We start from the raw sequence: 24393 nt of genomic DNA on the forward strand, positions 1-24393 counted from the left end.
TTGTCATTGCCTAAAGTTTACATGTCACCTGGATGGGAAGTGGATTTCCGTTGCCAGTCTCTAAGCTTGTGTGATCGTTGCATCTCAAAAACATAAGGTGTATAGTTGCCAGCATCACGGCTGAGAGAAAGATGGCTGGTCGATATATGTCAGAGTCGTACAGTGAGCTGCTGTGCACTTTCCTTTTAACTTTTACCCCGGTGGAATCGTCAAAGAAAAAACAGTGGAAACTTTGGCCGCGTCCTACGCACAGGCTCGTTAATTCAATCCATCAGAGCGAGAAAAGCCTGTTATATATTCAACCTACCCCCTCCTGCTGCTGCTGCTGCTGGCTGGCTCCTGGATATTATAAGGATGTCGTAAAGAGAGTTTAAACCGGTTTCAAACAACAACAATCTGAGACTTGAAGAGAGTTATATATACCTGGCCCCTTTTTTTCTTTATGCTGCTTCGGCCGTGAAGAATTGGAGGGAGCGGGTGAACTGCTCCAGTGGGCTCCTCCACTGTCGAGTGATCTAAGCCTATCAAACCGTCGACGGATTCATTAGCAACGCCCGGAACGGATCTCAATGGATAATGAGAGTGCACATTTCGCTCATTAGATGCGACGCTGCTGCTGCTGCCGTGTCTAAGATTACAACACCGACGGCCAGCAACGACGGGAATCGCTCCCACTTGAAACCTCGTCATTTTCCCGCATTTCACTCAACTATTTGGCGCTATTTGGCGGTTGTATGGAAAGAGATTTTCACTCGATGTCTGCGGGAATTTTTTCTTTACATCTATTTAAAATAACAAGGAATTATTATTTCTATTTTTTAAAAAATGTTGGGCGAGTTCTTTGAAAAAGCAGCAGATAATTATCAAGAAACGGATGGGGGGGGGGGGGTTATACAACAGTTGAAGAGATACGTCACATGCAAGCACGTTTCAATGTCGACGGTGGGCGAAGACTAGCGAAGACAGAGAGCAGACAAAGTTGTGATGGAGAAACAAAAGAAGGAGTCTGAAATAAAAGAGTCTGTCGAGTTGGTTGTTGAAATGAGACATGGGGATCGTGACGTGACCAATCGCTCACCTCGCAGTTCAATCTCCCGTGAAGCGAATCGAATGCGAGCGCCGCATTGAATTTGCTGTTCTGCCCTATAGAAATATTGGAAAGCCGAGAAGTTCGCCGTGTTGTTGTTGTTGTGGTTTCTTTTTTAAAAAAAAAGAAAAGAAAAGCAGTTCTCTCATCTTTTGACTGCGGCTGGTGGATGGTGGATGCTGTGTGCTGGCCCGCAGGAGGGCGAGGGAGCGGGTCTAGAAGAATTAGCGAAAGAACAACAAAGGCGACGAGGCGAGGGCCTCATCTGCCACGGAGATAATTAGATCAACTTCAATCCCCCCGTGTGTGCCGAGAGAGCGAGAGAGAGACCGCGAGATCCTTCCAGCAACGGATCGATCCTGCTGCCTCGCCCGGCTCCCCCCACAAGCGACGACCAAGTCGGAAATGGGGAGCAAGAAGAAAGAAAACGATCTCGCGCTCCACACGCCGAAATAGAACCCAAAATAATCCCAGCATGAAAATAAAAGAAGCAGCAGCACTTTTGAATCAACACGGTTTAATGATAAAATCAAAATACAACATAACGAATCAAACTAGAGAGAGAGAGATAGGGAGAAAAGGATATTTCTATAGCGTATTACGATAATGAGACCAAAAATGTTTCACTGAAAAATCAAACACAAAAAAGTCGACGGTCGTCAACCAAATGATGATTACAAATAGCCAATGATTGAATTGAAGAAATGCGGGAAACTCAAATGACAATCAATCGGAAAATTTAAATCAAAAAGTTTTCTAATCATGTTTTCTGTCGAGTCGAGAGACACACAAAAGCGGAGAGCGAGTCAATCAAGGATTCGGATTTTTTAAAATACAAGTGGGGTCATCAATCCTCTGTGCATTTTTAGAAAATACGAATCGTCTGAAACCAACTATAAAATCGGCTGTTGTTTCTATGCGGGGTGAACCTCCTGAATTTCAAAAAGTCATACGTCGAGATTTGTCGAGCTCATGTATGTCCTCCCGCGCTCACAGACAGACGTTGTATAGTGTCATCAATAATTCGTCTTTTTAGCTTTTTGTCTTTTGTTTGTTTTGTTTTATTAAGATAAGGCCACTCTCTCTGTATATTTATTATAAAGGTATCTCTCTAAAAATGTACTACCACCCCGTCGAGCGGCGACCTATTAGACATTCGTCGTCATCATTTGATATTTAGGAATCTACAAAACACAACACACAGAGCACGTCGTCTAAAGTTTAATTTTTAATCAGAACTTTGGTTTGTATCGTCTGCCCCTACCATTGGCCCACTCGAAATTCCCTTTTCTCACTGTTGGTTCGTCTCTCCTGCATGAGTGATATCGGTTGGGTTGTTTAGAAATTGACTCGGCGTATAATCGAGCGTGTAATGACATTCCCTCTCCCTTCCTGCACACGAGAGAATCTACACTGCAAGGTGGACACTGACCGGAGTAAACAGATGGGGACCCAGCAGGTCAGCAAACGCCAAAGAGAAAAGGAGAAACGGAGAACGCGTATAAAAGATTCAGAGAAGAGAAAAGAGAGAGAGAGAGAGAGAGAAAAGAAGATTGTCTTTTGCAATTGTCCGACATGAATGAATGATGACACACCAGCAGCGAGAGAGAGAGAGGGAATACATCACACACACAATATTTTGGTTTTCTTCTTTTCTCGAGAGACAAACCGAAATAAAAACGGGGAAGAGAAAAAACAATACAGGAAATTAAAAAAAAGTACCCTCCCATATCTTCTCCTTCCAAAAATTTAGAAATTAGAAATTAAAAGGGGATATAGTATAATGATATAATTTTTTCTTGATATAATAGTCGACGACCATCGAGATGTTTTTTGGGGTTAAGTAAGGAAATGCGGAAGGGGAGAGACAAACAAGAAAATAATATAATAATAACTAGGACATTGAACATGTGTTTTTTTGTTTGTTTTATGTTTAGCTATTGTTGTTTATAATAATTACAAATGACATTGAGAAAAAAGGAGAGAGAGAGAGAGAGAGAGAGGGCGGAGAGAGATTTTTATAACACTGTCGAATTTTGAAATTGTTACTATATAGCCTTTTTTTGATAAGACCCCTCCGAAAAAACGACAACAACCGACGAAAAAAGAGAAGAAAAAAAAAGAAAAAAACAAGATTTGTTTGGACGGAATCCAACAACCCGAAACGGGCTGGTATGTATCAAATTGCGAAAAAGAAAAAAATAAAGAACACACACACACACACACGGAAAAAGGAACAATTTTCTACCTGCGCTCACATCTTTTTCAAAGAGATTACCTAACAACACGGCACACACACACACACGGAGGGAGCAACCACACACATACACAAAAGGGGAGAGAAAACGACACCAACTCGACACCCCCGGTCTTCTTGTCTCTCTCTCCCACGCTCTACTGTCTTGTTCATTCCCATCAAAAAACAAAAACAGGTAATAATAACAGGCGACAAAATCAAATGTCCTGGCCCTTTTCATTATTTCCTGGCCGGGCCACGCCCCTCTTATGTAACCCTCACCTTTTTTCTTCTTCTGGGGGTACTCGACCTCACATTGCAGCTAACGAGAGAAAGTCAAAACAGACAAAAACAAACAAACAAAAGCCCCCAAAAAACATAAGAAATGTCATACCATGTATACATAATCGAGGAATCTATTTTGATATAATGTAATAAGAAATGGGGGGCAGAGAGACAGACAAAACGGGGGAAATTTCTTTTTCTATTGCTGATGATTACATAAAATCTTCTTCAATTCTTTTTTTGTTTTTTATTTCAGAATGTTTGTCCTTTTTGGTTTTCATTGATGGAGGACGCCCTCTACTCTCTGTCCGGCATATACATTTTTTCACACATACACACACGCAAGCACTCGGCGTGACGTGACTCGACTTGACGCAGAGGAAGGGCTGGGGTAAAGAGAAGAAGAAGATTCATAGGGAGGGGGAGTAATCCACCTGGGAAATCGAGTGACCCACTTCGCCTGGCAATACATACATATATATATTCGGTAAATATATATATATTTAGATAGCGATATATATATATAATATTGTTGCTATACGGGGTAACCCTTACTACTGTCTATAAATATATCTCATTATTGCTGGAGCCCAATGTCCATTAAGCTTTCGCGGTCAGAACGTTTTTTGAGGGGAGCACAAATGAACACGAAACCCAAAAAAAAAAAAAAAAAATTACAAACGACAGAGTTTGTCACGCCACTTTCTGTTCATTTTTGTCGACTGCAGAAAGTTGAGAAAAAAAGGAATTTTCACCCCGAGAAAAACAAAAGTTTAAACCAACAAAAAAAGGATCTTTTTTTTTGAAATTTTTTCGAAATTTACGAATCGTCCCCCGCGCTGAATGAAGACGAAAGCCAAAGTCAAAAACTAAACGTTGAAAAATAATAATCAATGGAGGGGGGGGGGATGCACATAGCAAACACACACACACAACAATTTGATTTGATATATAACGAGACAAAATAGAGAGAAATCAAAACGAGAACAAATTTTTTCATCCAAACCAAAAATTTTCTTATGGGATAAACGGAGGGGGGAGAAGAGAAAACAAACAAACAAACAAACAATGTCAGGTGTGTGGGTGGGTTCGCCGCTCTATAAGGAACTTTTTTCTTCTTCTAAACCAACAACAAGCACAACAGATCAATAAACGTAAATAAAGTGGGAGAATGTCATCATGTCCTTCATTTCTTTTTCATCATATTCTTCTTCTTCCTATCCAAAAATTTTTGTTTTTTTTTCAGAATGTTATGTAACCACCACAGCAGCAGCTTCAGCAGCATCAGCATCCGCGGGGGAGAGAGCGGAAAACCAGGTCGCGGCAGCATCGGTCGGTGGATTCCCTTTTTTGTTGAATTTGTCATGAATTTGCAGATTGTACAGTTTTATTTTGCCCCAAGAATTTGGTTGTTGCAGAGTAGCCCGGCAGTCGGTTAGTAGCGGTTTTGCGTCACGTGTGCGGAGAGAATGTGCGTGGCTGGATGGATCCGGATTCCACGGCGTTAATCTTGCATTCCTGGACGACACACGTGCAAATCGGTCAGTCGATTTGATTCAGTCATTAGCGCAATCGACATCGTTTTTTTAATATTTTCAAGCTCCTCCCATTCTTAATTAAGGATTGCCGGCCCCGTTGAGGGGATGGGAAGCAAATTTGAGAAAGCCGGAAAGTTAGGCCAGCAAGTAGGAAACTCTTGGTCGTAATCTATGTGAGTGTGTAGACCACTACGACCACTACAAACGGTCTGGCTAAAAACAGCAGTTTGACTGGCCTTGTTTGCTGGACGCCGTCAAAACTTGTGCGGCTGCCATCGAGTTTACTACGTCCCCCCCTAAAACTTTTGTACGACCCCAAGCGTTCACACACACTTGTTATACATATCTCATCGATTTGCTGGCACATTAATCTCCGACACAAGTTGGGGGAGGGCCACAAACTTGGGTCGTCCGCCAAAAGAAAACGACGACGACCACCACCACTGAATCGTTACTTATCAATAATAATCATAATCATAAGGCGGGGGGTGGGTATAAATATATTCACCTAGCCAAATGTGATGGCCGTAGAGGCCGAGAGCGTGGAGCGGAGCACCCTGGACGGCCTGCGAGAGAGCCGAGTTGGCGGCAGCGGCGGCGGCCATGGCGTTCATGTTGGCCTGGTTGTTGGACATCTTGGCCGCCTCCACTTCGGCCTGGTGGTGCAGGTTGTACTTTGGCTCCTGCGGCTGGCCGTTTCCCATCGACGAGAGGAGCGACGAGGACGAGGATCCGCCCGAGGTGGGGCTTCCTCCGTTGTTGCTGCCCGTTCCAGCGCCGCCAGTCTCGGCCATCTTGTTGCGGGCGTACTCGATCCGGACGCCGCCACGGTCAGACGACAGCAAGTACGTGCCTTGCAGGGAAATGAGGGCCTGGGCGGCGCAGCGGACGTCGGCGTACTCGACAAAGGCCACAGGAGCCCCGCCCTTGTTGTGCATGCGGAGGCGACAATAGCCCGGGAAACTTGGAAAACAAAAAGAATAAAGGTAAATTCCACATTCATATTTGGTCAAATCAAATGTGTATGGCCAGTGTGTGAGTGGGTAGTACCTGCCGAAAAGTTCCTTGAGTTCCTGTTCAGAGACAAACTGGCCGAGATTGGCCACGAAAAGGGTCGAGCAAGGAGCGTTGGCACCGCCTCCCATGGCCGACGGAGTCGAAGCTCCGGCACCGGCGCCCGGAGCGGCGACCGGCGAACCACCGGCCGCAGCGGCCGCAGCCGCAGCCTGGGCCATCTGCTGGTGGTGGTGATGATGGTGGTGATGAGGCGTCGATCCCATTAGTTGCGTCAAGTGATGACCGCCGTGACTCATCTGCATCGATCCCTAAACAACAACAACATAACAATAAAACAGACATTACCGCAACCATATTAAAAAATTCATTCAAGTTAATTCATTTGAAAAGAAAAAGAAAAATTCAAATTCAATTTCGGGGTACGGGGATTGTGTGTGGTCGATTCATGCAGGTAAGCAGTGCGAACACGAGCAAAGAGTAATACACCCCTCTCTCCTGCCAGTTTAGTTGCTATGGCAACGTCTTAATCCCCTTTCGCCCTTTGAATCAAAATAAAAAGAGACAGTCTCATCCGTCAATTGGGGTCGCCGTAGAGTACGACCGTTTATCCCCCCACCCCCCACCCACCTCCCGCATCTTAGGTAGCAGCAGCAGCAGCAGCGACTCCATTCAAAGAGGAAATAAAAATAAAAACACCGAGCGACCGACCGACAAAAACAAACAGAAGAGAGATCATCGTGCAGCCTGTGCAGTTGGGCGAGGGGGGGGGGGGGGGGGAGGAGGAGGAGGCAGGGGCATATTGTTGTCGTGTTTGGTGGCTGTGAACCGAAACGAAAAAAAAAAAAGTCAGAGAAAGTGCCAAGAAAAGAGAAAAGAGATTCTCTGATGCAGGTCGAATGGAGGCTAGGTAGGTGCAACGACATAATTGTTGTTGGGGAGGTTTTTTGTGTGTCTTTTTTTATCGTGTCGTGGTTGGATATAACGAAATGGTGGTGGTGTAATGGACTGCACAGGCTTGCACACCTGCTGATGATCTCCGTACTGTGCAGGCTGTTCCGGTCGAGTCGTCGTCTGCTGGTGGTGGTTCTCCTCTTGTTGTTGCTGTTGTTGGTGGTGGTACTGCTGCTGCTGCTGCCAATAACTGTAAAGGTCGAAAACGGGTTGGAATGATGGCACGAGGACGGTTTGATGATGAGGCGAGGTGGTGGTGGTGGTGGGACGATGGGTGGCGTGGTGGGGGCGAAACAAGGTAGCTGCTGATGTTGTTGTTGTTGGAGGCGACAACACTTGATTGAGCTGCGACCCCGCCACGACCCCCAAGAGTCAAGGCAACTGTTGCTGTTGTTGTTGCTGTTGCTGACTGTGTTGCAGGGCGTGTAACTGATGAAAGAAACGTACGGGCAACTGCGGGTGGAGGGCCGGGTGGACAGAGGCCATGGCGGCCGCGTGATGAGCGTGAGCGTGTTGCAGCGCCGCCGCCGCCGCCGCTCCCTGGTGGGCGCTGCCCTGGTGGCCCTGCAGCTCGGCCGCCGCCGCCGCAGCCGCTGCAGCCGCCGCCGAATACGCCAACGCCGGATGGGTCGTCCACATGTCCGAGGCCGTCGGAAAAAAGGCCGGGCTCAAATCCTCTGCGAAAATAAATAAATAAATAAATAAAAACATTTTGTTTCCAAAAATTGGGCAAAAACAAATAAGAATTTCATTTGATTAGAAACAATGTCACATTTCTCTCTCGCCCCCATCTGCCATTTTTTCCCGTTGGCAGTTCCCTAGTGGTCGGTCGTGTAACAAAAGACTTTGGTGACATTTGAGGAGCCTGGGCGGTCTCTCAGTTAGGCCTTGGGGCATCTCAACCTAACCTAAATGTTACTTGTGTATCGTCGTAACCCAATCATTTTCTGTCCGAGTTGTTGGTTCCACACACACACACAACAACAAAAAATGAACCTGACCCCACCCACGATCAATATATAGTCTACCTTCCATGGTAAAAGAGAAAATAAAAAAAAGACGAATCGTTTCGAGAGAAAGAAAGAAAGACGACAATATTTCACGACGTCCATATTGTTATGCGTGTTGCAGTCAAAAAGAGACACGCCAGAACGGGTCCGTCCGTCTCTTTCTTCTTTTTTTTCAACGTTACGGTGTACGGGGGGAGACGAGAGTAGAGACTTTTTATTTAGTTATACTTTGAAATATTCACTCTGCCACTATATAGGTATAAATAAATATTTCTTCTTTTCTTCTTTTCTTTTGCCCGTTGAGGTGGAAGGGAGGTGGGGGGGGGGGGACCACATTTTAGGAAGCGACTAATCTTCCGTGCCGGGCAAAAGGGTTTCTAAATCGGGTGCCATCACGGGTGTATGTGTGTAAGAGCTCCTTCTTCTTCTTCTTCTTGAAACAATTTAAAATAAGCGTCAACCGTGTGTGCTGCTGCTGCTGCTGGTGGTGGTGGTGGTACAGTGAGCGTGAGACGGGCTGGCATCCAAGAATTGGCCATCACATAAATCGTCCGTCTTCCTCTCCCCCCCGAAACCTATTTCTCTTCTTTTTCGATCCCTCCTCCATTCCGCCATTTATTTCCTAGCCCCGGACCTCGACATAATTACCAACAACGGGCCAGAGCCCCAGAGCTGCTGCGAGGAGGAGGATAAAGAAGACGAAGAAGAAAGAAATAGTCCACGACGATTTCCAGGACACAACGGCAAAGAGGAGGAGTGTCGTTAAAACTTCTCCTGGCCGCGCCACCTCGACTACTACTGTACTACTCTTCTTTTTTACCTGAAAAATAAAAAAAGAGATCCTTCGTTTCTCTCTATAATCAAAAGATCCCCCCTCTCGTTTCAATCAACGGGAGCCCCTACAACAAAAGAGAAATTGTTCTTTACGCGCTGTTGTTGTTGTTGTTGTTGTCGACTATTCTCTCTCTGTCCACGACTGTCGACAACTTTTTTTTTCCTTTTTTCTTATTCAAATATTCCCTGGACGCCTTTTAGTGGCACACTGGCAAATGTCAAACAAAGTGAAAGGTCTTACTTTTCTCTCCGTGAACTCATCAGACGGGAAAAAGAAAAAAAAGGGGGAAATAACAAAAGGAGAAAATGTTTAATTTTAGAACGACGCTACCCTCCTCCGCCTGCTACTGCTACTGCTACTGGCTCATACAAATGATAATATCCAAGAGAGTGGAAAGAAGATGAATGATGAACTTTTTCTTTTTCCACCCAGCTGTGTACTCCTTTGCCACTACCAACATCTTTTCTCTCAAAAGTCACGAAAATAAAAGAAAAGAAAGAGAAAAAAGGTATTCCGCTGGGAAATTCCAATAGAGGCGCTGCTCGGAAGCGAGCGGAACTGCGGAAGTTCCTTTTTTCTTTTATTTCTAACCTTCCGCACGGCACAGCGACCCGGTCCACGTCTCCTCGTCCCCCCTCCTTGCTCCTTCCCAATAGAATGGGCAAGTGGAAGGCCGATTAAATTACGATCGATCCTATTTCTCTCTTTTCTCTTATTCCCTTTTTTATTCGCCCAAAAAGAGCCGAGAGCAACGGAATATTCCCCATTTTCTTCTTTCTTTTCCCCCATTTCCTTCCTCCGCCCTCCTCCTCCTACCTATAGTCACAGCAGTCGCGGAGATTGAAAGTGTGAATATTGACGGATTGAATCAGTGAGCGAGTGGAGGATGGAAACAGCCCAGAGAGGAGAAACTTTTTTCTTCTTCTTCTTCCTTCTTTTTGTTGGCATTCTCGACACGAAACACAACGCAAAAGAATCTTTCATCGTCGTCTCTTCGTCAACGATCCATTTCAATTAGGGGGGACGAGCGCGCTCGGGAGTAGTAGTAGTAGCGGAGCTCCTTCTTTTGATATCCAGCGCCGTATCCGAGATGGCTGCGATATATTGCAAGACAAGGAGTTAGTAGTAGTAGCCTTAGGGCTGTGTGGTCTTGATTGGTCATTTATACGACTGCGCTCCTGGTGGTGGTTCAGACACTCGAACCGTGAAGTGAAAAAAGAAAAAGGAGCGATCGATCAAAAAGGAGAATTCGCTTAACTGGCAAAGGTTGACACGAAAACGATAATGAGCTCAACCCCCACAGTTCACTTTTGAAGAATGACTGGGGGGGAAAGTCATCTAGGCCGCAGTTGTTGTGTGTTTGCCGCATCATTTATGCAAGTTGCATTAGGCAGACGACAAAAGACGAAGAGAAAAACTGTGGCAGCGCAAAGTGCGTGGAGGAATATATCCCCCACCACCACCAGACACCACCACCACCACCAGAGAAAGAGAAAATGATGTGCATCCCGAAAAGTGTAAAAATAAACCGCCATCATTCATTCATCGCGCACCGTGTACACCTGCCAAGAAAGCCCAAAACTTTTTTTCCTTTTTCTACTCTATTTTGGTTTCAATTTGCCAACTGCAATTCGCCTAATGTAAAAAGCAAACAAGGCAGACACACACACCTCAATAAGAAAAGGTGGTGCTCCTACTCCGCCGACTACTCCGAGATTAAGTGCATCTCTCTTTATGTCATAAGGACAAATGACGTGAGCTGTTAGAGCGAGCCCCATTTCGTTCTAGACTTCTCCCGCGCCACTACATACACACGAGTCTCTGGAGAGATCCCCCACGCTATACATAACAACCCCCGACTCTCTCTACTCTCTCTCTCTCACTTTCGCCCCCCTCCATCGTCTCAGAGTCTCTGCTGCTGCTGTACTTGCACCCAAGTTGCAACGACGGAAACAGCCGGGGGAAATCATCATCATCGATTGGCCTGGCTCTTTTTCTTTCTTTCTTTTTCTACTTTTCTACTTTTTTTCAGATCGTCTTTTACACCGAGACAAAATGGGGAAACTCTTGGGCCCAGCGCGTTCATCAAAGTTTTCGACCGCCAACTTGAAATTCAAAAGCAAAAATCCACTCAGCCCTTTTATAACGCAACGGTTAGTGTCGTCGTCGTCGTCGTCAAGGATCGAAATGAAACGGGAACGAGGCGAAATCCGTAAACAACCCACACCTGACCCAACCCACCCAACCCACCCACCAGGAGCAGCTTATAATAACCTCCTTAAACTACTCATTTTAATCGGGAGACTTAACCCCACGACGACCGTGCCCGTCGAGCTCTTTGCAACATCATCATCGTTAATTCCTTCATCCCCATGAAACACAAACGCGCCGACAAAGAACCCCTCCTCCCCTACAACAACAACAGGAGCTGCTCCCGTACGGTATAGTTTTAATCTTCCAGGGGCCTCTTACCTCCTCACCACTACCGACACAAACGATATAGTATATTTATCGATTGATGAACGAGAACGCCATCTCTCAGCAGGTTAATTCCTCATCTTTACACGGCACATTTGTTATTCTTACGGGATTTATAAGAGTGGCGACTGAAAAACATTAGGCGGGCCCCGCGATTGATTGGATCTGTTACTTGCACACGCACACAAAAGATGTGAGGGGGGTTAGAATGGAGGCCAAAGAATCAACCGCCCACTCCTGTCGTTCACAGGAGCAGCTTATCTTTAGTTCTCTTCAAAAAATCACATCAGGTTTTTTTAATCAAGTTTCCTCCTCTTTTTCATTTTTTAAAAAAAGTCGGAAAAGAAGAAGAAGAAAAAACGGGGGGACGGACCGAGTGTTCACAGCCGGCGAGGCTTCAATTTTGTTGTTTTTCCAAGTTTTGACGCTTGGCTTTTTTCTTATTGGACGACAACGAGTTCCCTCCTCCTCCCACCCGTTATATAACGGCTGGGGGGGTTGGGTTTTTTCCTCTTTTACACGAAACACCTGACCAACTGGTGACGGTTGGCACATGGCGATAAAGAAGCTTTGGCTTGTTGACAACAAAATCATCGTTGTTCCAAAAACATCTTTCAAACACACGAAAAATGTCGATAAATTTGAAATTATTTGTTTTTAGAAAAAAAGTATCGAAATTCCAATTGAATGTTATGGTTCAAAACATTCGTCAGCTGTTACACACGACCCTCGTCATGTTTTGCAAATGACACACACACACACAAACAAAAGTGATTTGTGAAATAAAGTGACATTGTCTTAAATAAAAGTTAAAAGACGAGAAAGACGAGAAAAAAACGTGAAAAAATCGTCGTGGTACTCACGGCCGGTGAGGGGGTGCAGCAACGTGGGGTGAGGGGCGGCTGCAGGGGGCGAACTGTTCTGCTGTTTGGGTTTGCTGACCTTGGTGTTGCTCTTGGCAAATTCCAGCCGGATCGTCTGCGGGATGTCCGGATCGAACCGCACACCCTTTTTGTTGTTGTACATGTCCATTCGCGTGTTGTGTGTGTGTGGGTTCGTGGAGTGGTGGCCCAAAAAGGTTCGTGTGTGCAGAAAAAAGTGAAATGGAATTTTTGGAAAAAAAAAGAAAAAACAACAATCAAACATTTGGCCATTTTTTTGGGTTGTCCAACAATGAGAATAACAAAACATTCCGTGTGTGTTTTATTAGAGAGAGAGAGAGAAACACAAAAGTAAAGAAAAACTATTTCCAGTTGCACAGCTGGCCAGGGAATCCCGGTAAGTAGTGGCACCTGTTCTTCCCCCTGGAAACGTTTTGAGTGAAAGACAATTGACCCAAATTCCTGTTCTTCTTCTTCTTCTTAAACCCCGGCGTGAAATGTTGTCGGGACTAGTTTTATGGTTATTTGACATTTTATTTGTCTCTTCTCTATTAAAACCCACAGCGCCCGTGAGAGAGAGAGAGAGACTCTTTTTATATATTTATACGTATAAGAGCCACTCGTCCAACCTATCCCGAGATATGTACACACACTTTTCCTTTCTCTGCTGCTAATGCTGCTGCTGCTGGTCCGTCTGGTCTTTTCTCAGCCTCTTTGGGCGCTCGCTATTTTCGGGATATAGACGAAAGAGAGAGAGAGGACGTGATTCAATTCCGGTGGACCCCAGCAGTTTCTTCTTCTCCCCTCGACATCCAAATGGGCATGTCGAAACGAAACGACGGCGCACTTTCGCCCAGCAGCAGTCCCGCAACATTAAAAGGGGAACACGTTCCTACCCCAATCGACGCTGCATTGTCAGTTGAACGACATTTACAAATCAAAATAAAAATGTGTTGCAACGAAGAATCTTTTTTCGAACGAACGTGATTGAATCCACCAACATTCTACACACACAATTCATTACCTCCCCATTCACTACACGCCCACCTCCCTGTGAAATCCAATGTGTAATAAAAATGTCAAAACGAAAAATAAACACAACGATCGCGCGATGATCCCCGAAATGCGATCGATCCCCAAAGAGAAACTGTTGCCGGACCATTCACGTTTAATCGGCTTATGTTAAAGAGGATCAGTTAATCAATTCTCAACCCCCCCCCAAAAAAAAATAAAAAATAAAGGGAAGAATGTTGTTACCTGCAAGTCTTGCTTGGCTCCTTCGGCGCTGGCTCGTGTGGCGAACGTGACAAATCCAACCGGCTGTCAAAAATAAAATCAGTTAACCTTTTCTTCAAATTTCTGAAAAGGGGTTAAAAATAAAATGTATTCACCGAAGTGGTTTTGCCATTCTTGCTGGTGACTTTGAGTTGAGAGTTTTCGTATCCGTCGTAGGCGCGGAAGAGAAGGTACAATTCACGCGGCTTGGCGTCCATCGGCAGTCCGCTCACGAACAAAGTCCTCACCTGCAATAAAAAACACAAAACATACAAATGGTTAGAATAAGATTGGAGAAGAAGAAAAAATCAATACTTTTGGGGGTGGAAAAAAGAGAGAGAGAGAAAAGAATATAAATAAATCTATGCCCAGGAGTTTCTGCTGGCCGTCCCTGGACATGAGAGTGATGGAGCTCTTTCCCCTCCTTTTCTTGCTCCTTGGCTCAATTTGATTCTTTTTATTGCGCTTATAGCCCCCCTGCTGATGCCTCCATCGTTGGCTACTCTGGTCACGCCACAAACGCAAACGCACACAGGACGCGGGATCGAGCAGTGCCCCCCCCCCTTTCTCGGTTCGGGCTACTGGACTTGGCGTACCGGCAAGGAGGAGCGTTTGGTCGATTTAATCCAGATCGTTAACAACCTGCACGCGCCCTTTCGCCCGGCGCTTGCCCAACCCTCTTCTTTTATTTTGTCGGTTTTAACTTGGGCAAGGCCTAAAAACAACCCCCGTCCGACCGAAACTCTATTTTTATGATTATTGCATAGTGCAATGGTGGTACATCGTACATCTTGTTGAATTGGCTCCTCCTTGATCCCCCGAAATATTAAAAAGTTGCCGGCGTCAAATCGTCTAAATGACAAATCCGTTGAGAACCCAATCGTCGGCTAATTGGGACTGCCGGCCGCCGACCCTTTTTTCGCCCAGTCTCAGCCACTCCCTTAGACAAGCATCGATTTTCGTCATTAACAAGCCTAACATGTGTTCACACCACCAGCACACAGAGAGGCAGCAGTATGTTATATATATAGAGAGAGAGAGGCCTTTAGTACTAGTACTACTAGTTAGTACTGGGCTTTCAAGCGGCCCGGCTAAACAGACTAGAAGAATGTCAATATAGAAACAGTGGCAAACTGCCGCGGCCCTCTACTGTTCCCTCCTCACCCAAAAGCAAACAAGGATCTCCTACGTGGGAAAGAAAAGAAAATAAAAACCAAAGGAAAATGTTGGCGGGGGAGAGAAAAAAAAGAACACAAACTCTGCTGCTGCTGCTGCTACCATCGAATAAATATATAAAAAGGAAAAGTAGTAAAGGTGGGGTCGTCGTATGTGATTCGCACCAAGTTTCTTTTATACACACAACCCCCGTGTCTCCTCCCGCAGTTGGTAACGAAACGAGCTGCACGAACGAGCTAACTTTGCCGACATTGATCAAACCCCCCCCCCCCCCACCGCACACACAAGTCTGAGAGGGAGAAAAAAAGCCCTCAAGGTGAGGCAGCAATCTAGATCCATGTTATAATCAAATTAGCTTTCACGTAGGAGGAGGAGGAAGAGGTGGGGAAGCTGTCGAGGCCAACCACACCCCAAAATGTCGATCTCCCCACCATCTAAATATTAAAATCCAAATGTCTACACGTTCGGGGGGGAAAACATTCATCTTTAAAAAAAAGTCAAATAAAATTGGCAGATGAAAATTTAAAAGAAAAGGGATAAAGTTGTGACGCAGTGCAGATTGTCAACAAAGCGCCAACGGGAGAAGAGCGTTTGAATTTAGAAAAAAGAAAAATTTATTTTCGGAGCGAATTGGACACGCCAGTGCCGAAATCAAAGTAAATAATCAACGAAACCTTTCCGGTCGTCGACGTTTGGCAGCGGAGCCAGCCAAACAGTCTGGAGCGCAGGTGTCGTTGCTACCATACACCTGTCTGTCTCTCTCTTCTCTTTTATCATCTGGAATCTATTCCGGCTGCTGGCAGCATCCTCATGAATTTGTCAAAATGTTTCCGTTCCGCATTCATCGCACAACACAAAACAGGGGTGGGGGGGAGAAGAAGTTGACGTTGAATAATTTCGATGACGGATCCTAAAAAACTTGGCCGGAAAAGATTTTCCCACTGAAAAATCAAGAAAAACATGGCAGCGCAATTCAAAAGCTTTGATCCCTTTTCGTGTTTTTCTTTTATGTAGAGGAGAGAAGAGAAGAAAAACACATTTGAGTATAGGGGGGGGGGAGGCGTTGGGGCTGATCCAGTTTGATCCTTTAGCAACAATTTTTCTCCGGCGATAGAGCCAATGATAACCTCCTCCATCTCCTAAATAAAACAAGAAAGAAACAAAAAAAGGAAAAAGTGGTGTCGTCGTCGTCGTCGTGCGCATTTTCGATGGATGGCGCTGGAACATGCGACGAGTGCAGCAGCAGAAGCTCCAGGGACGTCCAAGTCAAGAGGAGTGTGTGTGTTTTAGGTATTCCCAGCACACACACACACAGAGAGAGAGAGAGAGACACAACCTTTACGTTATCATGAGGTGGAGGAAGGAGGGGGGCGAGTCCCTTTCTATTGATCCAAACCTCCACCGACGAGTTCCAGCTCTACTGCTACTACAACTTTTACCTCCTCCGTCTCGCAGCTTCTTTTTGAGTGTTGGAGGTCCTGTGCGCTCGGCTCCCTATTACGCGATTAGGTTAACGGGGGGCTGGGCGGAGGAAAACTTTTTGAAACTGCGAGTCGCGTTTTTCCGTTGATTTATCAAAAGATGAGAAACGTCTGTTATTGAGAACAAGTCAACGAGTTCCCAGGTAGTACTACTACTACCCCCTTTTCAAATGAATAAATAGACACAGAAAGAGAGAGACACGCGCGCGCGTCTAGCCATCAAACACCAGCACTCGACTATACTCTAGATGATTGGATTGGAGTGTGTGTGTGTGTGTACCGGTGGTGTACATGTACACACAAACTAAGAAACTGCCGGAAACGCGACGCTCGATATCTTGATCAAGAAAGCCGATTGGTCCACCACACGGCAGACCCCAACGGACCCATTCTGAAAGGGCTCGCCGACATAGTCGACAGACACAACTGGAACTTCTTTTTCTTCTTCTTTTGATTTCAAAAGTGGAAAGACGAGTCTTATCGTCAACTCCTCTTATTTCTTGTGCTCTCCACTTCAAGATCCTGCCAATAAAAGCGACTTGAGCACGTCCGTTCTTGTTTGGGGTGATGGGCGTCAAATAATGGTTAACCTCCCTATTATTATTATTATTATTCAAAGCTTCTTCTTCTTCTCTGTCTGACGAGTTGCGACGACGAGGTGCCAAAAAAGCCAAAACTATAAAACTGCGTGAAAAAGAAGAAGAAAGATACCGAAAATAGCCCGGCAGCCGCTCCCGCATTTAAAAAAAGGAAAAGGGAAAAAAAGGTTCACGGGTAAAAATTGAACGAGCAGCCCCGCGACCAACACATCAAATAGGACTGGAGGCAAGAAAAAGAAATAAGAAGAAAAAAGGGAGAAAATAAAGAGGAAAAGAAAAATAAAGGAAGGCTCTGATGCAAACGTGACCAGAAGACCCAAAAAGCCAACCCCAAAGACCATTCGAGAGATCCTGTGCACTACTACCAAGGAGCGCTGGAGCTAATGGGCTTTTCCTCTCTCGTTCCTTCGTTCGTTCGTCGTCTCTTTTGATTATCGGAGCAAATTTCCTCGTCTTGTTGCCTTTTCCCCCCCACCCCACCCCACCGCCAATTTCGTAGGCCAATCAGCTACAAGTTGGGACGTCAACTTTTCCTCACCACCCCCACCCGACAGAGATGGGGAGGAAATGATTGCGACACGCCCCACCCGTAAGATATAAAAAAAAAGGGGAGAAAATCAACGTTTGATTTGCATATCGATCCGGATGGTGAAAAAAAAAGTGGCCCAAGGGGGGAACAAAAATGGGCGTGGATTTCGACGAAAACATAACGAGAGATGATGGACCCAAAGAAGAAGAAGAAGAAAAGACTTTTTGAGCAGCGGCCAGCCGAAAAGGGACGTATCGAATTGAACAAGAGAAAGGCCCATCTAAACGTGTTATTCCGACGTCGCCATGGCAACGCCAAGTCCTTGGGCACGCGAATTCAGATAGAAACACACACGTCTACCAGATGAAATTGTCTCGATAGAAGAAAGGCAGGGGGAGGAATTCTCCTGATGCCGCCGCCGCCGCCGCCTTATGGCCCGTTTCCTCGGCAGTTAAACCCAACGATCATCATCATGTCCTTCTTTTGCTTTTCTGCCATCACAGTTCCCTACGGTCAAAATCCCGCACGCTCCCGCACAACAACAACAACAATATTAACAAACTCGGCGCAGGGTCCGGTCGAACCCTTGACGACATGCACTGTCGTCATCATCATCATCGTATCGTATGGTAAACAAGAGTGATGTATAGAGAGAGATAATAACATTAAACAGGATTCAATTTTCCCCGGCTTTACTGATGTGCCGTCCCATCCCAGCCCTTTCTCAAACATCCCGAAAAAGATATCCATCATCAACATCGACCGTCGAACCACCTTGTGCAAAGTTTCCCACAGCAGCAGCCACGGCCAAGGGAGGGGAGAAAGCGGATAAAGCCGAAGCTGCCAATTTCATCATCATCAAAAACACGGTCCTCCTCCTACTGAGACGAACGGACGGATGGGGAAGGAAAAAACTGCCGTGGAAACAACTTCTGGCCACGACGCGCGGGCGTAAAGAGTAGAGACAAGTTTCTCTACTACTCGCTACTGGCCTGTCGGTGATCTCAAAGTCGGTTCGGTTCGGTCGGGAGATAGAAGAAGCCGAGTAGTAACGAGGCTCTTTCTTGTCCGCGTCGTCCGCAGCAGACGGAGGGGAAAGGGAAAGAAAAAGAAAATGAAAAAGCGGAATTGTGTGCGAGCAAAGGACCGGTGGAAATAAGAAAAAAGAAACTGGATGGGTGGTTACATTCACCTTTGACTCGGTATTGATTGCAGCGGCGGCGGGGGGGTAGAATAGAGGCGGATAATAAAAAGAGAAGACGAAATAAGATGTAAAGATGTACACGGGAGGAGAAGGAAAAAAGGGAAACCCGAGTATTAAGAAGCCGTCAGATGACAGCTTCGTCGCTGATGGGTCAAGAAACTAATCGGCCTACACACACACTTGTCGTCGTCGAGATGAAAAGAAGAATGTCGTCAAATGATGTGTGAACAAGATCCGCCCGATCATAATACGCCACAACTTATAGGAAGGAGAGGTCGACTCTTTCAAGTCAACCTTGTTAGAGTTATGCATAAAGTCAAAAGTTATTTCTTTTTTTTGGGGGGGGACGTCGGTGGATCCGTCGATAATTCAGGGGCGACATGAGAGTCAGACGGGCAAACGTCAACTTTCTTTTTCCCCCTTTTCACCTGCTGCTGCTGCCGGGGGCTCCCGTTGTGAAATGTGATTCGGCAAAAGACTCTGCTGCTGTTACTACTACGACATGTAGATTTTGATTCCATCCATCATTAACGATCCCAGCAGCGAGAGAGAGAGGGTGCATCGGATATGGAAGGTCGCCATGGCAACGCGTTTGGAGGGGTGTGACGACGCCAGGAAAAAAATTGGAAAATTCAAATGGTAAAATTTTCTAGAAAATGTTGCTGCTGCTTTTGATCGAATATAAGAGAGAAGACGACAGCTGGGAAATACACACACACACACATCGACAGATAGAAATAAGAAGAATCTCTATCCAGGCGAATCGCTACTAGTAGCGGGACCGTCCGGTCCGCTCGACCAAACTTTGGGTATTTTTCTTCTTGTACCACAGCAGCAGCAGCAGAAAATAAGAAAGAAGAAGAAACGTATTCCTACTCTACTATACGTGTGACAAGGAAAAATGGCATGAGCGTGCGAGTGTGTGCCGACAGCAGAGCATTGAAACGCATCTAACCCCCCCCCCCCTCTCCCGTTGAGTGGTGACGGCCCGTGTAGATGCGGTTGAATATATTCCTTCACCCGAGCGGCCGTGAGAAGTGACGTAGCAAACACACAGCGGGAGCCTCAAAAAAAGAGAGACTCGATGCTGCTGCTGAATGACAGCCTCGTTTATCTCCTCCCACACGCCAAAGATGCTCGTGTTCCATCTCAAATTCCCGTACAAAATGTCGTTACCTGTGAGGGTACAGGTATTGATCCACCACCACCAACCCCCCTCTCGACTACAGCACACAAATCGCTTCCCCCACCCTTCCAACTCTGGGGGGAACTTAAAAAGTCTGTGAAACGCAAAATGGCTCGTTATTATTATGATAAGAGATAATGAGGAATAGCGAAATTTCCTCCTCCATCTTTTTTTTATTTCGCCTCCTCCTCATTTGTCCACCAACAGGGCGGCCTTTTTCTTAATGTGTCTCATGTTCAATCCATTAGCAGCTACTGGGGATCCGGCCCAGAGTTAATGAACGCGGAAGACTAACTGGACAAGAACCGCTAGAAAAACACCGAAAAAAGCAGATCGATTACGCAGAGCTGGACGACGACGACGACGACGTATGGCTACTGCCGATCGGATGCTGCGAGTACTCAACGTGTTTGCTTTCCATTTTGTCGCCGCAACAACAAGAAGAAGAAACCAAACAATCGACGACGTCAAACAACCCCCCCAAAAAAGATACACAAAACAAACGCCCGGTGGAATGTTTATTGACCCCCCCTGTCCCAGTCAGTATAATATCGACATCTCTCGGCTAGAAAGATGCAAGGACCGGCTGTGTGTGTGTGTACGTACTACGCCGGATGCGGAGTGGCGTATCACTGCGTGACGGCAGGTGTGAACAAGCCTCGGCCAGGGCCAGCAGCAGCAGCAGCCGGGCGCGGCCAAGCGTTTCGTCAAAAAAGAATAAGAAAAAATCGAGTCGCAAGAGTCTAAAAATGAACTCCCGAAATGTTTTCCTAACAAAAGAGAGGCTCAACAACTTTTATTTTTCTCCTTCGCAATCGCCTAATATACCGACGTCGTCTGCTGCCAACAAAGACAAACACGGACAAAAGAGGACACGGATTGAAAGGCGTCAGCAGCCAGCCAGCCCAGGGTTAAAGACTATTCCATTTAGTATTCAGTGCACAAGTTTTATAGGGTACCAGTATATATACATATCTTTTTTTTCTTCCATTCGTGATATTTTTTTTTCGACTAAACAAAACTGGGCGGGGGCAAAAGTTTTCAACTCTGGAAATAAAAAACTAGGAGCGGAAGTTGAGAAAAAAGTAAAAAAAAAGAGTTTCCGGTAGAAGCAAAAAAAAAAAGAAAAAATGAAATTCGTCGAAACTGTTATCAAAGTCATTAAGTAGAAATTCCCATGTGATGTGCAAAGTCGAATAAACATCTGTCATCTCGATTTTAAGGGGAGAAAATATCGAAAAAATTGAATTAAAATTGAAATAAAATAGTTTCGTTTAACAAAAGAATGTGGTTCTCCTTTTTAAAAAAAATAAAATAAAATTCAGTCATCTAGAAAATCAGTGGGTTGTGACGGAGGTCGGCGACCCTCCCGAGAGATTTGGTTGCCAGAAGAAGAACAAAAACAAGGCGATGACAGGTAAGAAAAATAAATTTAAAGGGTGGTACTACTACCTCTTCTTCTGCGGCTACCGTGTTGACCGAATCCATACTCTGACTAAGAGTTCCGTCCATTCTGTTGTTGTTGTTGTTGCTGATTACGACGACTCCGTTGCTGTTGTTGCCGCTCCCGTTGCTTAATTGCATCAATCCAGAGCTCGGCATACTCTCTGCGCCGCTCAAAAATTATTCACTGGGAATTTGTTGGTTCTCCTGTTAAAAGAAAAATTGACAATTATTTGATATACGCCATGGAAATCTCATCAAACGTTGAAATAACAATTGAGGCAGCAGCAGCAGCAGGATGGGCGTGAACGGGAACCCCACCCCACCCCACCCCACAGCAGCGTTAATGGCTGTGGCCCATCATTATCGTTTCCCGCACGGTTTTCGTCGTCGTCGTCCTTTGACAGATTTTGGAACACTGTCAAGTATCGTCGAGATGAATCGACGACGACGACAAAGAAAAAAGTCATTGAAAAAAGTTCAAGGGACCCCCTCTTAATGACAAAGTCTAATCATAATTTCAATCTTGTTCCCCATTACCAGCAGGGAGAACTCGTCACATTTCGGGGCCAGTTGTTTGCTAGTACCGCAGCTGCACACCTTTTTCTATATAGACACAGCTGAGAAATAATAAAAACAGGTGACGGCTGTCGTCTACTAAACGTTGGTTTCTGTTCCAATGTGGCTGGCATTGTATATCGAATTTTTATTCAACTTTTTTACGTGCGTGACTAGTTTCAAATCTCCGCCATTTTTCACGATGCCAGATTAAACACAAACCCTTTATTCTCAATTCTTTTGGTCGCCCAATTCGAGATAGAGCATGTCACCCCCTTTTTATTCTTTGAATATTCGCCAGACAATTAGCGACCACGTGGCCACCGCCGTGGTAATCTTTCAATCGAACGTGTCGTCGTCTCTTGCGTCTCTCCTTTTGATAATTATTTCAACTCGCACAGAAATCAAGATATTCGACCCTCTTTTGTTTGACACGCGTCTCAATTTCACCAGAAAATAAAAAAAGGAACAAACAAATTTTACCAAAATGGCGATCAGCTGATGATGACGACGACGAGAATTTTTCAACCCGAAAAACACACAAAAAACACACTGTCGATTTTTCGATTCGCAACACAATTTTAATTATCCACACGCGGTCACTTTTATTGAAAAAATCTGATTCAACACGAGAGAAAAGTTGCGTGGACTCTGTAATGGCGGAACGTTTCAGGAGGGAGGGCGAGCAAAAAAAATTTTCTTTTCTTTTCGAAAATGGCGGGAGCACACAATCGAAAGTGACGTCACGATGCTAAATAGTGTACAGGTATATAAATGGAGCAGAGAAACGTTGATTTTCCGCCAGTGAACGCAGAGAGGATCGGCAGGAAATTGACCCGGGAGTGGAGAGAGAGAGAGAGGAGCGAAAAAGAGAGTCCACCACACAACCGAACAGTTGGCCACCGACTGAACTGAGCGTGAACGAGAGCACCGGCAAATGAAGGGGGATGTAGTCTGCTCTCTGCTGAGAGGGAGGGTGGGAGGGATATATTTATACAGGAGGGTGGGTGGGTGGGTTGGATGGATGGGTAAAGGGAGGGAAATGGAACAGAAGAAAAAAAGTTCCAGGACTCCCCCCCCCCTCGGTCCTGCCGAGTGTGACGACGGCCACCGACGACAGACGTCGCGATGCTCATTTATTTTTCTTCTTCTTCTTCTTCTTCTCAAAAAATATGTTTTTCTTTTCTTTTAATTCTCCAATCGACGGCAGTTTGTACATTTTGAAATCAAAAATTTCTACTACGCAGGAATTCCCCCGTGGAATGTGGAATAGTTGGAATTTTCCAGCAAAAAAGAAAATGGCGGGCTGCGTCATAATCGTCACCCGATATATATATATTTATTTATGGACGTTGCACCTTTAAAATTAGAATCGACTTTTACTCTACCGTCTTTTTCTCTCTCTTTAGAAGAAGAAGAAGAAAAAAAAAGTCGTTGGAAAAAGGAACAGCAAAAGTCTTGCGGTCGTGTATACGGGATTCACGCTTGGCTAAACTACCTGGCCTTCTTCTTCTTCCCCTCTCTTTCCTTCTTTTGTATCACCCAGGAGTGGGGAGGGGGTTGGGTTGTTGTCAGACATTTTTGTTTATTTTTCTTCCCACTTTTTTTGTTTTCTCCATTTCAAAAATTGATTTCCATCTCGAGAATATTCACCTGGACGAAAAAGTGAAACCGAATTGAATTCGGTTTGAACCAGAGTTCAAATTTAGTTGCAAGAGGAAAGACAAAACCAAAATGTTTTCAAGGGGGAAATCTCTGCACGACGAGATGAGGAAAGAGGAAAGCGGAAACGGACAAATTCATTTCCTCCTGTTGGCCATTTGAATGCCATTCGGCCCAAATAGTTGATGTATTGATTGATTTCTACATCAAGTCGCCTGATTATATAAATAGATAGAGGATATATACCTGCATGTTGTTTAGTTTGTTGTTTTATGTGCCCAGCAGCAGCTGAATTGTATACACGGGACTAACAGGAGGAGGTAGGTAGGTATGGGAGGGTCCAGGTAAACAAGGTTTCTTGTTTTGTCGCATGTTGTATAACTCCGATGCGACTGGCATAGAATAAGAGAAAAGTCTCGCTTGACTCTTTTTATTTTCGTTCGTGCGGATGTCCTGTCCCGGTCTCTCTCTCAGCTCAGAATAAGAAAGAAAAAAAGGGCGGACGGGGTATATAGTGGGCCAATACTCTTGGCTGGTTGGTTGGTTGGTTGTTGTTGCAACCACACGCGACTTGATCATCGACAACCAAACGGAGAAGAAGACGGACTGGAATAGTTCGTGACACAATCCCCATTTTGATTCTATTGTCTTTCTGATAATGATGATAATAATAAATAGACAGGAACAGCAGTATATACCGACTGTCGTCGAAGATTGGCGATCGAAATATTCGTCGAACGAAATGACGTGACATAAACTTCTTGCAACGACGGATCCAATTTCTCCCGATATGACGATGACATGATTCCAACGTCCATCATAGTTCAATTGATTGATGACTGAAGAAATACAATGTCCGATATTTTGGAAAATAGTAAATAATAATAATAGAAATAGAGCGGCGCTCACTTTGATTCGCTCACGAATTTGACGATGACGTTGGTGCGTGTTTATTTGGCTGA

General features: G+C 45.2%; 1 protein-coding gene across 1 annotated transcript; it reads right to left on the reverse strand.

Annotated features, from left to right (window-relative positions):
• Positions 1 to 1207: 1207 nt before the first annotated feature.
• LOC124341059 (cell wall integrity protein scw1-like) lies at positions 1208 to 22695 on the reverse strand. The gene is made up of 9 exons (XM_046793966.1): positions 22253 to 22695; positions 21221 to 21418; positions 13710 to 13841; positions 13576 to 13638; positions 12301 to 12445; positions 7562 to 7791; positions 6197 to 6471; positions 5655 to 6109; positions 1208 to 5126 (listed from the first exon to the last, which is right to left on the reverse strand). The coding sequence occupies exons 2-9, from the start codon at positions 21368 to 21370 to the stop codon at positions 5113 to 5115; spliced, it is 1464 nt and encodes a 487-aa protein (XP_046649922.1). The 5' UTR covers positions 21371 to 21418; positions 22253 to 22695; the 3' UTR covers positions 1208 to 5112.
• Positions 22696 to 24393: the final 1698 nt, after the last annotated feature.

This window comes from Daphnia pulicaria, chromosome 5, assembly GCF_021234035.1.
Source record: "Daphnia pulicaria isolate SC F1-1A chromosome 5, SC_F0-13Bv2, whole genome shotgun sequence".
Taxonomy (NCBI): domain Eukaryota; kingdom Metazoa; phylum Arthropoda; class Branchiopoda; order Diplostraca; family Daphniidae; genus Daphnia; species Daphnia pulicaria.

Excerpts from the sequence above, each read along its gene's own strand:
- LOC124341059 (XM_046793966.1), bottom strand. The coding sequence starts at position 21,370 with ATGCCGAGCTCTGGATTGATGCAATTAAGCAACGGGAGCGGCAACAAC. Across the intron at positions 13,639-13,709 it reads AGAATGGCAAAACCACTTCG|CCGGTTGGATTTGTCACGTT; the intron begins GTGAATACATTT and ends TATTTTTGACAG. Across the intron at positions 6,472-7,561 it reads CCCTCCACCCGCAGTTGCCC|GGATCGATGCAGATGAGTCA; the intron begins GTACGTTTCTTT and ends GTTGTTGTTTAG.